Consider the following 14,976-nt stretch of genomic DNA (forward strand, 5'->3'; position numbering starts at 1 on the left):
AGTTTGCAGACAGCCTGAAAGTATGGACCTGAGAAGTATGGCTTCCACCATTCATCGCAGTCAAGGCCCTTGTGAATACTGCAGTTCCAAGGTACTCTCATAAAACAATCCCTATTTCATGTAATATGTACGTATTTAATAAAAGTCTCCTTGTGTTACTGCAAATATTTTGATCCAATTGTTTCCCTCAGGATACAATGTTTCGTGACATTTTATATGAGAATGAATTTGCAATTAATCTTAAACCGATGACAAGGATAATAACCAAATAATTTTGTTCCATTTCTCAGGCTTCTCTCTTAGTATTACTCAGCATCTGAGACATAATTTGTCTTCCTTTTCTGAGTAACAGCTTTAGGCCAGTAAATATGAGACAGTCAAACCTGTCAGTGCACGGGGGGAAAATGCCTGATTTGGTCTGGAACCCTTAAGAAACCGTTCCTGCTTCCCCTTGCTTTGGAAGAGAAGTAAGTTACTTCATCTTCCTGTGGAGCAGCTTAAATCTCCCCTGTGTGCCCACTCAGCTACTCTGGCCAGTGAGTAGAGGGGACAGAACAGAGCTCCTACCACTCTCCTGTTCCTCTCTACCCCCTTTCCCACCCATTTGCTTGCAGGGTGGAGTGTTGAGTGAGTAGCCCCTGTTATTCCTCATGGCTAGTCACAATCTGAAAAAAGCCAAGCAGCGTGGCAAGGGGGGAGCATTTATTCCCTTTACTTTCCTGTGTGGTTCAGAAAAGGCTGTGACAGCCTAACCCAAAGTCTGCAGTCCATCCTGGTGCTTACAGTTAAAATGGAGAGTGTTTACAAAATGCAGTGGGAGACCTAGAGGATAATGCTAGCTCAGATAGGTTTTTACAGGCAAACTATAGAAGCTTGTGATTGCCTGCAGTTTAGGGTGTAATGACCTTTAGCTACTGAGTTAAAGGATTCATGCTGCCCTTACACATGCTAATATTAAAGACATTACCCAGTCCACATAGTTACGTTTCATGATGGAGCATTCTATTGTTTCAATAATATATTTGTTATGCTCCCAGAGCCTTTTGTTTTTGTATTTTCTACTATTTATATTATAACTTTGTTGCTTTATTTATTTTTCCAGTCCGAATAAGAGGAAGAGAAGGATGTTATAATACTAAACATATATATTGCTGATTTACATCTTCAAAGTACTGTACCAATATTTATGAATTAATCCTCTCAGCTGCCCTGTTAGGAGGTGTCAATAAGTATTATCCTCATTTTATAGATTGGGAAATATATACAGATTAAGTGCTTTGTTCAAGGTTACACAGCAGATCAGTGGCATAGCTGGGACTGGCATTCAAATGTTCCCCTTTCTCAGTCCACTAGATTACACTGCCTCTCAAATTGAGGTCAAGATAGTAATGTTAATACTGAAAATGGTTCATCTTCTGAGGATGAACCAGATAGGAATGAAGATGATTCTAACATGATTTGTATTTGCAGATGTGATACTTACCTGGTGGTTACCTCCTCTGAATATGGCCAAAGAGATTAAAACTAATTCTCTTTCAGTTTCATCCCCAGCAAAGGGCAACTGTTGTCAGCCCAGTAAAAACTGGGAAAACAAATGTGGTGTTTTGCAAAAGCTTGCAGCGTGTACCAGTATTTGTCTGTTGTTTCCACTCCCAATGCAGTTTGAGTGATTGTTCTAACATAGCAGCTGCTACTGTATGTACTGGAGTCTTGTTCACTTTTGTAGTCTGTTCAGTGTCACTGACTGGAATTCCAGTGGTTTCTTGATCAGAATTAAGATCAAATGGAATTCACAGCACTGAATCTTGTGTCTAATGCTCAGACTCATAAACAAGAGACTCCTGTGAATCAGAGCAAGAATCTGCTCCTTAAGAACAGGAAAGAAAGTGGGGCAAGGAAAGTTTTCTAAATGATAAAGCTCCTATCTCCTCCCCCTGCCCCCCATTATTTTTCTGTTTTTCTTAACAACACAAGCTTCCCTCAGCCTGATAGCATTTAATGAGCCTGTCATGACAAAGCACAGCTTTTATAGATATTTGGGATTGATCTTGTTGGCAGTTTCTCACCATAGACAAGTGGCTTATGTGGAGAGGATAGGTTTTTATTGTGACAGTTTTTCCCCCACACAATTTCTGTTTTCTGTTTACAGCAGTTTTGTAACAGCAGAGCAGGTGTCACTGGGGTACACAGAGACCGAAATAGAGTGAGAAGCACCCACAAGGCTCCTTCATACTGTCAAGGAGATTCGGGTGTTGACTTTGTCCACCCTCCACCCCCTGGAGCAGAGCTTGTGGTTTATTTTCTGAACCCCAAGGGAGGGGGTTTCAGCCTTATTTTAAATACATTTTTTGGAAGGAAAAAAATATGCTGCTTAGGTGAGGTCTTGTCATGCCAAGTTCCAGACCTGTGCACATTTGTCAAAGCTGATTCCCCACTCTGGCACTTTGCAAAGACAGTAAAAGGTGGGGGCCCCGCAAAGATTCTACAAATTAATACTGGCCACTCCAGGCTTGTTTTAAACTCCCAAGGTTACAGCTTTTCTCTGACCTTGGAGTGGTAGATGCTGCCACCACCCAAGTGCAAAACCCCTTTGAGAATCCAGGAAGGCGCACTTGGGAATTCCTTCCTGTGGGGTACCCTCAAGCCCTTTCACCCCCCCCCCCTTCCGGGGAAGAGCTGAGAAAGAAAGAACGAAAAAAAAAGGAAATCAGCTGTTGCACCAGCTAATTAAACATGTGCACAAACCTCTTAAGACACACAAATCCAATTCTGTTCTTAAAAAAGGTAAATTTTATTAATAAAAAAAAAGAAGAAAATACATCTGGGAGCGTAGGCTTTTGCTAGATTTAAAAAAAAAACTACAAGGAGTAAGCATCAAGAATAGCTCTCTTGAGGTCCAGCTTAACGGTAACAAGCAAAACAAAAGCACCTCGGGCTAGCACAGAGGAATCCACGAGCTATAAAGAAATAAAAGGGATAAACCTAATTGCGTCTTCCTAGACATTTCCTGATCTACTTACATATCTGGGGGTTTAGATGAGTAGTTTCTAGGTATGATACTAACAATTTTTCATACGTGGCCCAAGCTTCTCACAGCATAACTGCTCCCTGTCTGCCTCTCCACGAGATAGGGTGACCAGACGTCCCGATAAAATCGGGACTCTCCCGATTTTGAGGAGTTTGTCCTGCGTCCCGACATTTTGTTTGGGGTGTGTTGTTTTTTTTTTTTTTTTTTTTTACACTCACCCGTCCGGGAATTCGGCGGCGGGTGCTTCTGTCAAGGTTTATTACCCGCCGCCAAAGACCGTCAGCGAGGGGAGTCTTGTTTCAATTTTTAAAAGTTCTAGCCTTCCCATTGGCTCTTTTGGCCAAGTGCCCACTCACTTCCTTTTACCTATACGTCACAGTGAGACTGTTTAACCCTTTTCAGGTAGAGCAATTAGAGAACAGCTACTAAGAGGGATTTTATAGCTACTGCCTGACTGGGTGTCCATAAAAGGGAGCTACCTCCCACTTCATTTATCACAACATTTCTGTGGTTTCAGAAACCCATGGAAAGACTGATTATTGCTAACGCCATCACAGTCATTGTAGGTCTCTCAGGCAGGACCGCAGATGAGGTTTGTTCCCAGGACCCATGTTCCTTTAGAACAGCGACTCTCAACCTGTGGGCTGGATGGTCATTCAGAAGGCTCTTGTTGGGTCACAAGACTACACCCCACACACCCTCCTAATCAGTGTTTCATATGCTCAACGGGGAGGAAAGGAGAGAACAAGGAGAGAGGGATCTTTTCATCCCCTCACAGAGTATCTGGAGGGGACGGTTAAGTTCTCCCTGTGTATGTACACTGACTGGTAGTTGGGGAAGTGGGTGGGGTGCCATGCCTTCCAGGAAACATTGGAGCTCAGTGGGAACTGGCGCAAAGGATTTTGAAGTGGGAGTTGTGGGTGAAAAACAGGCAGCATTTGGGATGATGGGAGGGAAGGTTTAGGGCCCTGGAGTCCCTATGAGGAAATTGTTGTTTTAAGTGCATTTAAAATGTGAAAGTGCCTTTTGCTTGTAGCAAGGAGCCCTGTCTGTCCAAGTACTAGGAGTGCCATGCTGCCACGCTGATCTCTGCAATTTGTGCACTACAGGGAGGACAGAGCTATACGAAGGAGGGGAGAAGTAGAAGATGGAGAGAGTGGCCCATGGTTTTCTATTATACTTTGAGTCTAGAAATTCTCTTGCACGGTCGGGCCACTGGGTATGAATTGTATATTAAAGACTCCTAAAACTAAGCAAGTACTGAGTTGTCCAGGTGTTGCAGTGACAGGGAAAATACTAATGACTGAATTGTGGATGTTCTGGATGAAATTTTATTCTTCAGACAGCAGGTTAGCTCTTCTGATAAGAAAAAGGATGATTCATGCTACCTTTGTATTTTTGCTGCTGACCTGGTGGGCAGTTCAGCTTGCTGGGGAATCCATGGGAAACGGTCTCCTTTTTGCAGATGCAAAACCTCAGCTGGCCATTTTGGGGGGGGAGGGGTCGTGAGGTTTGGTGGGTACTTTGCAGCATCCTTACACTGCAACTCCTTATTCTGCAACATCAGAACTGACCGTTCTTGTAGGACTATATGCCCGGGTGTCAAATTCCAGATTCAGGGAAGCGTTTTATCCCAGGCTGCAGCCTCCCTTGGCCCCAGGCAGAGACCAATTTCTCCCTGAAAACGCCTCAGAAAAAGTGGTTGGAGGAAAAATGTCTGCTCGTTCTTTAAGGCTCACTGGGATAACATAATTTTCCTTCTTTATTTTAAGATAATACATCTTATTTTATTTTTAAACCTCCTGGTCATGGATTGTATCGAGGACCCTGTGTTGCCATTTTAACAGCAAGTGCTCATAAATCAAATTGACATTTATGTGCTGAGAAATAACAATCAAGTCTTCTTTAATGAAGCAGAAAAGTGTGCTTGAAAAGAAATCTGTTAAGATGGAGGGAGGGGAAACATCCATCAAAGGCAGTTCACAATTCAGAGAATGAAAGAAAAGTACAAAGGAAATAATAACAGAGACTCAGGAGGTCAGTGTGAAGTTGTGAGACAAAAGTCACTCTTGGCAGGGAAATGCCAGGATATATAATAAGCAAGTTTCATATGGGATGAATGGCTATTCTTAGCTCACCTACTCTTTTCCACGTGTAACACATCACTAGTTTGTGTTTCTGCGTGGACGCTCAAAATAGAGTCTAGCAGCCCCAGGGATTTTCACAGTCTGCACGACTTCTAAGTAGAGAGGTTCTATTATGAACATATCCCCTCCCAATCACAGCATCCATGTGGCAACTATAGCAGTTGGCTATGTGAGAAAGTAATGTTAACAAAATATATATATATTTTTAACTGCCTTTAACAAAATCTAGCAGCTGGAAACAGAGCCAAGAGCATGGGACCAGCCAGCTCTCTGTGGATTGTGGTTCACAGCTTGTGAATTGCTGGTGTAACATCTTGGACCAAAAGTTGACTCGTATCTAGGACAAATGACAAACCTGACAATGTAGGAAGAGCCTAAGTCTGACCTCACTCCCTTTTTTTTGGAAGCTGTTTTCTAAGTCATCTTTTGTTTTCTTGTAATAGTGAAACTTGTAACAGCTCCTGAATGTTGTGGATTAAAGCTAGAGTATGGCTCAGAGAAGGTTCTTGTTTCAATAAGGAAGTCTAAAGCCTGTACAGCATGTGTGCACAGAGAAGTAAATTGTAGTTCTACCTGAAAATCTCTCTGGTTAGGCAACTTCTGCAGCAGTTCTGGGTGAGCTCTCATAATGCAAGCACATGGTGCTGCACAGAAAATTCAAACTCTAGGTGGGTCTTCCAGCTGATCCCAAAGAAGCAGGATGTTTTCACACAATACATCATTTTTGCCTTCGGTCACTGTTCTAAGCAGGACCATAAGTGCTCTGCCTTCATGCATGTGTCTCATTATGCCCTTGTTCCGTCTAATAGTTGAAATAACAATGAACCATTCGACTTCTCAAAGTCTCTCTGTTACTGTGGTGCTTCATTTTCATTGATGTCTTTTCCCAGGATTCTCTGGATAATGATGATACAGTCGCTTCCTCAAATGTTTTATCTGCTGGGAGTGGAATTAAGCATTCTCTGGAGACTGCTCTCCCTTTGTGCATTTTTAGCCTTTTAAGAATAAAGAACTACTGCATTGTGGTGGGGGTGCAGACCACCAGATCCAAATTCTCTGACTCTGGGTGCATGGTGACTGTGCATGTGTAACCCTCAGTGGAATCCAATAGGGACCATCACTCGAAGAAGAAGAATGAGTTTGAAGTACTAGAAAGCAGTTAGTAGTTTTAAAGTGAATTTTTTTCTTAATAAACCCCTAGTGCTAATGAGAGATGGATGCATAAATTCCCCTGCATCAAGATGAAAATATTCCCATTAATAGTATAATTCCTGTCCTGACATTCATCACATACAACTTTTAGGGAGGTTGCAAATTGTCTTATGAACTCCTGGAATGGTACGGATTAGAGTCTGTTACGTGCTTTGCTGCAGTGTAGTATTAGCTAGAAAATTCCCAGGTACATTTCTCACTTTAGGTTTAATTCTGTGAGCCACAGAAGAATCCTTTAAATGGCAGATAAGGCTATATACAGTATCAAACTGTACAGTGGCTATGATTCAAGCATCAAGATGTGATATTTATAACTGACAAACACCTGTGATTTGTTTTTCCCTGAAAACTACTGCATAAGAAACTTTACCACAGTCTGGCTGGGTATGTTTTTTAAAAGTACAATTGAAGCTTATTGTAACTAAATTGCCTCAATGCTAGTGATGTCTTATAGTTTGCTTATTGTATTTTGAATACTGCCTTGCTGCATAATGAAAGGATTGCAGCTGGGCATATTGATGTGATAAACAGTGGATTGGTTGGCTGAAGATCAAATTAATTCAAATAGCTAGAGACCATTGATAGGGATTTTTAAACAAAAGCACTTAATTTGCCTGCAGTTTTGTTTGTATTTGGCTAACATCTCATGCCACTTACCTGACCACAGCTTGCTTGCTTGGATAATCTCTGTGGCTTGTGCTATTGCTTAAGGCAGATGAAGAATATAGCCCTGATCCTCTGATCCAGATGAGCTGGGCTTCCTCTAACTCAGGGTGCAGGAGGTGTCAAAGATCAATTTATATTACTGTGAGTTACACCTGGCAAGGGACATAAAAGGCAATAAGAAGAGGTTCTTCAAATAGAAGCAGGAGAAAGATGAAGGGAAGTGTAGGTCCTTTACTTAGCAGGGAAGAAGAACTAATAACTGATGACCTCAAGAAAGCTGAGGTGCTTAATGCCTGTTTTGCTTCAGTCTTCACTAAAAAGGTTAATGATGACCAGATACTCAACACAATTAATATTGACAACCAGGGAAGGAATACAAGCCAAAATAGGGAAAGAACAGGTTAAAGAATATTTAGATAAGTTAAATGTATTCAAGTCATCAGGGTCTGATTAAATTCATCCTAGGGTAGTTGAGGAACTAGCTGAAGCAATCTCAGAGCCATTACCAACTAACTTTGAGAACTCCTGGAGGATGGGAGAAGTCCCAGAAAACTGGAGAAGGGCAAATGTAGTACTTATCTTTAAAAATGGGAACAAGGAGTACCTGAGGAATTATAGACTGGTCAGCCTAAGTTCAATACCTGAAAGATACTGGAGCAAATTCTTAAACAATCAGTTTATAAGCACCTGGAGGATAATAGGGTTATAAGGAATAGTCAGCATGGATTTGTCAAAAACAAATCATGCTAAACCAACTTAATTTCCTTCATTGATAGGATTACTGACCTAATGGGTGGGGGGAATCAGTATACATAATATACCTTGATTTTGGTAAGGTTTGACACAGTTCTACATGACATTCTCATAAGCAAACTAGGGAAATGTGGTCTAGATGAAATTTCTATAAGGTGGGTGCACAACTCATTTAAAGACCATACTCAAAATGTAGTTATCAATGGTTTGCTGTCCAATAGGGACGGCTACTCTAGAAGGGTCCCACAGGGGTCAGTTCTGGGTCCAGTACTATTCAATATTTTCTTTAATGACTTGCATAATGGAATAGAAAGTATGCTTATGAAATTTTTCAGACACCAAGTTGTGAGGGGTTGCAAGCACTTTGGAGGACACATTTTAAAATTCAAAATGACCTTGACAAATTGGAGAATTGGTCTGAATTCAGCAAAATGAAATTCAATACAAACAAGTTCCAAGTACTTCACTAAGGAAAGAAAAATCAAATGCACAACTACAAAATGGAGATAACTGGCTAGGTGGCAGTACTGCTGAAAAGGATCTGAGGGTTATAGTGGACCACAGACTGAATATGAGTCATCTATGTGATGCAACTGCAAAAAAGGCTAATATGATTTTAGTGTGTATTAACAGGAGTGTTGTATGTAACACACAAGAGGTAATTGTCCTGCTCTTCTCGGCCCAGTGAGGCCCCAGCTGGACACACCACAATTTAGGAAGGATGTAGACAAATTGGAAAGAGTCCAGAGGAGAGCAACAAAAATGATAAAAGGTTTAGATAACCTGATCTCTGAGGAAAGGCTGAAAAAACTGGGCATGTTTAGTCTTGAGAAAAGAAGATTAAGGGATGACCTGATAAGTCTTCCAATATGTTAAGGGCTGTTACACAGAGGACCGTGATCAATTATTTTTCATGTTCACTGAAGGTAGGACAAGAAGTAATGGGCCTAATCTGCAGCAAGGGAGATTTAGGTTAGATATTAAAAAAAAAACAAAAACTTTCTAACTCTAAGGCTCTGGAACAGATTTCCAAGGGAGGTTGTGGAATCGCCATCATCAGAGGTGTTTGAGAACAGGTTGGACAAAAATCGGTCAGGGCTGGTCTAGGTTTACTTGGCCCTGCAACAGTGCTGCGGGCTGGACTTGATGACTTCTCATGGTCCCATCCAGCCCTACATTTCTATGATTACTTTTGTGTTTCACCAGGCCTGGGGCCAGCTTAGCTGTTGGCAAAATTTAGAGCAGCTCCCTGGGCCTTCTAAGAAGAATTAGGGCAACTGGGGATGGATGGAGCATAGATGCTCCAGCCGTGCCCCCTACTGCCAAGAGCAGAAGGAGGGAGGCTGTGCCAGCTGTCCATCACCCAAGGATTCTCAGCTGGCGGAGAACCAACCTTATGGCTCTCTTGTTTCCAGAACAGCACAAAGAGCCAGTTCCCTTGCTTGCACCTTCTGCTACTCTGCTTCTTGGGGATTCCACACACGCCCTGCAGCTTCCTTCCCTGCCCTTCAGCTGCTTCCACTCTACGCTTTCTATAGCCTGCCCTTCCTTCACACCCTTACTCTCCACTATCCTTCCCATCTCTTTGCTGCCTTCCCCCTCCACAGCCAGCTTTCTGTTTCTGCCATTTCCTGTGTTATCTGCAGCCTTTCTGCCCTCAAACATCCCCACTCCCTCTTCCACACCCTTAAAAACCCCTTAATGCACCTGATAAATTACATTGTATCTATTTAGTGTTACTGTAAAAGCCATTTGTTCTAGATGTGTCTGAAATTTATTTGCACCAAAATTGCTTCCCAGGCGAGGAAAAAGGACAGACTCTGTTTCCCCAGTGCAGGAATTGTGAATTCTTCAGCCACTCAGCACCTACAAGTATCTTCTTCCTTCGGTGTTTAATAGGGATTTGATGCACAGTAGCAATAAAAGTCATTTTACAAAAAAGCGGGAATTAAACAGTTACAGTTGTAAAAGAAGAAAATTAAAATCGCATCCTGGATAGTTCAAAGAATCAACTTTAGTTAACTGGCTTAAACAATGAATTGAAACATCACTACCTTGATTTGCTCATTGTCTTTTTAATAAGAGTTTGAACAAAAATGCTTGAAAGTCAGTTTAAATGAACAATGGCAAAGCTAGTGAGCACAAATGGGTTATTTAGAGAACCAGGTACATGGATAGAGCATAAAGAGAAAACTAGATAAATAAATACACTCAGGGCAAACAAGCTTTGAATTAAGTGCTTGAGAAGATGTCAGCATGTTCATTTTGATGCTCAAAGGATAGTAATACATTGCTATTATGTGTAGTGCCTTTCATTCAGAAGAACAGGACACCAAGGATCATTATAAACTGTGCATGTAAAATAATATACTATATATAGCTTTACCCACCATTGACATGCAGCCACAGGCAGGGCAGAATGCAGCATATGATTTTGCGATGCTATTCAGCGGTCTGGAACAGAGGTAACCAAATAAGTGATTTCAGTTCGGTGGCCAAAACAGCAAATCTGGAAACAAATTCTGCTTGTTTCAAGCCTAAACTGATTTTTTGGGGGAGAGAGGCGGGGGGGAGTGTTTCTTGCTGAAACAAAAAACAACAACAAGAAGTTGTTCAGGTCAAATGAAACATTTCAGAAATGTCAGTTTGAAACAATGTTGAAATTGTTCATTTTGACATTTCCAATATTTTTGTTTTCATTTCTTTTTTTGTTAACACTATTCACATTTGACACAAATTCACAAATAGGTTTGGTGCTCCAAGAAATAAATTTTTCAGCAAAATTACTATTTGCTGAAATGTTTTTGTTTAGCTCTTAGAACAGGTTTCCTATGTAAATTTGGACAGCAACTGAATCCACAGGGGCAAGATTTGCTGTCAGCTTCAACAAAGCAAACAGCAGGGATTAGTTTGCCAATCGAGGCTGCAGGACTTGTCATTTTATTGAGTTCTGACTAATGAATGCCACTTAGAGCATCTAAATGCACTTCCTACATCAGCAGTGACAAAGCTTTTGGACCTTTTTAGTTAGCATTTCTTCTCTCTCCCCCCATAATTAGCTTTTGTGCCCAGTTCTGGAGTACAGATTGCATAATTGGAACAATTTACCTCAGTGTGGTGCAAACTGCAGTAGTGAAATAGTAAGGCAGCCAAATGACTCCAGTGGCTTAGTGGTGAGCATCTCATAGATAAATATATTGCATGCAGGAGTCAGATTCTCAGTATGGGAGTTCCCCAAGATGATCTTATAACAAATCTCAGATTACTGTGATCAGTGGAAAAATTGCCTGAGTAGGAAAACATAGGATTCGGATAGGACAGGTGTGCAAAGAAAAATACTACAGTCCGTCAACATGCCGCATCAGCCTGAGTTAGGGCTGGTCTACACTACCATGGTAAATCGATCTAACTTACGCAACTTCAGTTACATGATTAACATAACTGAAGTCGACGTAGTTAGATCCACTTACCGCGGTGGCTACATCTCCCGTCGACTTCCCTTACACTTCTTGGGGAGGTGGAGGACACAAATCAATGGGAGAGTGCTGTCCCATCGATTTAGCGTGTCTTCACCAGACCTGCTCACTCGACACTCGCTGCATCGATTGCAGCAGTGTCGATCTATTGGTAAGTGTAGACATGCCTTTAGTTACTTAACAAGCAAAATCAGTACTTGGTCCTTCTAGTGAAGGCAGGGGGGCTGGACTCGATGACCTTTCAAGGTCCCTTCCATTCTAGGAGATAGGATATCTCCATTAAAAAAAAACCAACTCCTGTTAAATAAATAAATTCCTACGTTCATTGGCAATTTGGAGCAGTGAAAGATTGTGCAAGTGTTAGTGTTCCCTTCTTCTTGATGCTTCACTGAGCATTTCGCCTTATTTTGATAGCACTCTAAGTCTATGTAAGCAGGTCATTCATCTTATTTTAAACTGGATAGTCCTCTTTTTGGGTGGTTTGTCCCCTAACCGGTACTGAGACAAAAACGGACATGCCACTTTGAAAAGTGTGCCTCTCTGCCCCTCAGTGTGTGAGGTCATGTGGGCAGGCCAGCACACTCTTCAAAATGGTGATCTCTATGTGGCGTGACCTCATACGCATCCTACGGGCGAGGTCACAGCAGTGGGGGTTAGCCCATGCCATTCCTGAAAGTACCAGCATGTTCGGTATTCTGGGAATGCATGAATGGCCATACCAAGTCTATGGTACTTTAAAAAACATGCTGAAACCCTCTGGAACGCTCCTACTGGAAAAGTCATCAGTGGTAAAGCACTTACCTACAGGACTAGAGCCATTTGCTCATCATGAAGCAACCACCAAACCCATTCATTTGTGGAATTGCTTTCTTTCTAAGGAAAGAGCAATTGGAACTGCATTGTGATATAGAACTTTCTGATCTAGCTGAAAAATGAATGTTCTGACAGTGCACAAAGCGATTGCAAATACCTGAACAATGGCTTGTGCCCTTTCACAGCTGCTTATAAAGTCTACTCTGGCTTTTTGCAGGTTGGGAAATTACCTTATGAGATGGATTTGTGATGTTTGATAGTGAGAAATTTTGGTAAGTTACTGGCTTTTTTAAGAGCCTCCGTTGCAAGCCAGTGATAGCATTTGAGAACTTAGATAATCAGCAGTGAGAAAAAGAATCAAGCTAAAAACTTCTGCTTTTCACTGTCTTTTATAGTTATATGACTTTAGTCCTTGTAAAAACACCCAACAAATGAGAGCTAGGTTCTTGCAATTAGGTGCAGCCCATAGTGGGAAATATGGAGCCACTTGCCTTAGGCCTGGTCTACACTAACCCCCCAGTTCGAACTAAGGTACGCAACTTCAGCTACGTGAATAACGTAGCTGAAGTCGACGTACCTTAGTTCGAACTTACCGCGGTCCAGACGCGGCAGGCAGGCTCCCCCATCGACTCCGCTTACTGCTCTCGCCGAGCAGGATTACCGGAGTCGACGGCGAGCACTTCTGGGTTCGATTGCCAGCCGCCGAACTACCGCGTAAGTGTAGCCAAGCCCTTAGTGGAGCAATGAGAGAGAAACTGCCTCAGGAAGGCAGTTACTTACCCCATTTTGTGGAGTGCAACTTACTTATCCCCACCATGTGTGGCAGGTGAAGTTTGCTGGCCTGTGCTCGAGGGATGGAGCCATGACATACACACTCTATCCCCTTAGGGCACCATGTGGAATAATCCCAATTTGCCCCAAAGATGAAGACAATGTAATACTGTCTGGCCCTGATTAGCCAAGCACTTTTCCAAAGGAGGTTGCTCATGCTCTTCCCCTTTCCTCCCCATGCACCCCGGTGTAAGGGCCATACTGAATCAGGTTCATAGTGATGTATGAAACTCTGGATCTGTTTTTACGGGGAGAAAAGGGTGATGTCATCTGCAACCTGTACATAGTCCTGAGGCTACCCCACCCATGAGACATGTCAGTGGATGGGACTCTGAGGCAAGTCAGTCCATGCTGTTCCTAAGTTATCTACAGGGTTTTCAGTTGAGTGGGGAAATAATTTTTCTTTCTTCTTTGGAGGACTTTTTGCTACCTTTGCAGCACTCTCTGCTCCTTTTGGTCCATAGAATTAGAGACCAGCGTGAAAAATCAAACCTGAGTCCCATTCCTGGCAGTTCAGTACACAAGTGCTATATCTTTATCAGGGCAAATTAGAAGTGGCTTCATACTTTCCTTGGCCTCTACTCACTCTTTATCAAGCTCTAGGGCTCAGCTGAACCCCGTGTCTTGATCATTTTAGCAGAAAGGATTGATGCACCTTTTAATCAGCTTAGTAAACTGTCTCAGTGTAGCCCACAGTTGTAATACCATTTGTCTTCCTGGTGATAAAGTCCTGAGTTTTCAGATAACTAGAGAGCAATTAAGCCTAAAGAAACAGCAGCTGGGCCAAGACACAGCAACATCACACAGAGAGCCACTAGTCAACGGTGTGGTATAGGCCCTGTCACCAATCTCCTACTTTTGTCTCTTACAGGTCGGGTTTCCTTTTTCACCTCTGGGTCGGAGAACCTTCATCGAGTGGAAAAGGTTCGCTGGGGCACTCGTTATGCCATTACCATCTCCTTCACTTGCAATCCCGACCACGGCATTGAGGATCCAGTCTTAACGTAATCCTTCCTGGGATAGAATGTGAGGTCGAATGGAATGATAGGAGAAGCCCTGTGAGGGGAGAAAATGGAGATAATTTCCTGTGTAAATTCCCAATCAATTAAAATTTCCCTACCTGTATTTAATATAATGTAACATCATTTTCACACATCTTCCTCCATAAGTGTTGCAAACAGTGCCTTAAGGACCATATTTAATTCAACATTCTGTTAAAAAAGGGTTTTGTTTTTTTATTCATCCAATTGAGGAAACAAGACCTTTTTTATTTTAGGTTACTTTGCTTTGAGGAATGCAGAGAAAACATATTGAACCAAGTTCTGCTGGGCCCTATGCCATTGTTAGCTGGTGTAACAGACCAGAATTTGCCCCTTTAAATCTTGTCATCTCCATCCTGTCACAACACCTAAGGGTATGTCTACACTATGAAATTAGGTCGAATTTATAGAAGCCGGTTTTATAGAAATCGGTTGTATACAGCCGATTGTGTGTCCCCACATAAAATGCTCTAAGTGCATTAAGTCGGCGGACCGCGTCCACAGTACTGAGGCTAGCGTCGACTTCCAGAGCGTTGCACTATGGGTAGCTATCCCACAGTTCCCGCAGTCTCCGCCGCCCATTGGAGTTCTGGGTTGAGATCCCAATGCCTGAATGATGCAAAACAGTGTCGCGGGGGGTTCTGGGTACATGTCGTCAGGCACCTCCCCCTCCGTCAGAGCAACGGCAGACAATCGATTCGCGCCTTTTTACCTGGGTTACCTGTGCAGACAACATACCACGCCAAGCATGGAGCCCGCTCAGCTCAGCTCACCGTCACCATATGTCATCTGGGTGCCGGCAGACGTGGTACTGCATTGCTACACAGCAGCAGCTAATTGCCTTTTGGCAGTAGATGGTGCAGTATGACTGGTAGCCTTCATCGGCGATCTAGGTGCTGGCAGACGTGGGGCTGGCAGACGTGGGGCTGCATTGCTACACAGCAGCAGCCCCTTGCCTTTTGGTAGAAGATGGTGTATTACGACTGGTATCCGTCGTCGTCGTACTGCAG

At 42.6% G+C, this 14,976-nt stretch overlaps 1 protein-coding gene across 1 annotated transcript in view; it reads left to right on the forward strand.

The window, feature by feature from the left end:
* The window catches only part of OGFOD3 (2-oxoglutarate and iron dependent oxygenase domain containing 3), an 87,651-nt gene extending 73,717 nt beyond the window's left edge, over window positions 1-13,934 (forward strand). Inside the window, exon 9 of the mRNA XM_065416145.1 lies at window positions 13,798-13,934. Within this exon, the coding sequence (XP_065272217.1) occupies window positions 13,798-13,934 (137 nt within the window). The remainder of the gene's footprint in view (window positions 1-13,797) is intronic.
* Window positions 13,935-14,976: the final 1,042 nt, after the last annotated feature.

Source organism: Emys orbicularis, chromosome 13 (assembly GCF_028017835.1).
Source record: "Emys orbicularis isolate rEmyOrb1 chromosome 13, rEmyOrb1.hap1, whole genome shotgun sequence".
NCBI classification, from domain to species: domain Eukaryota; kingdom Metazoa; phylum Chordata; order Testudines; family Emydidae; genus Emys; species Emys orbicularis.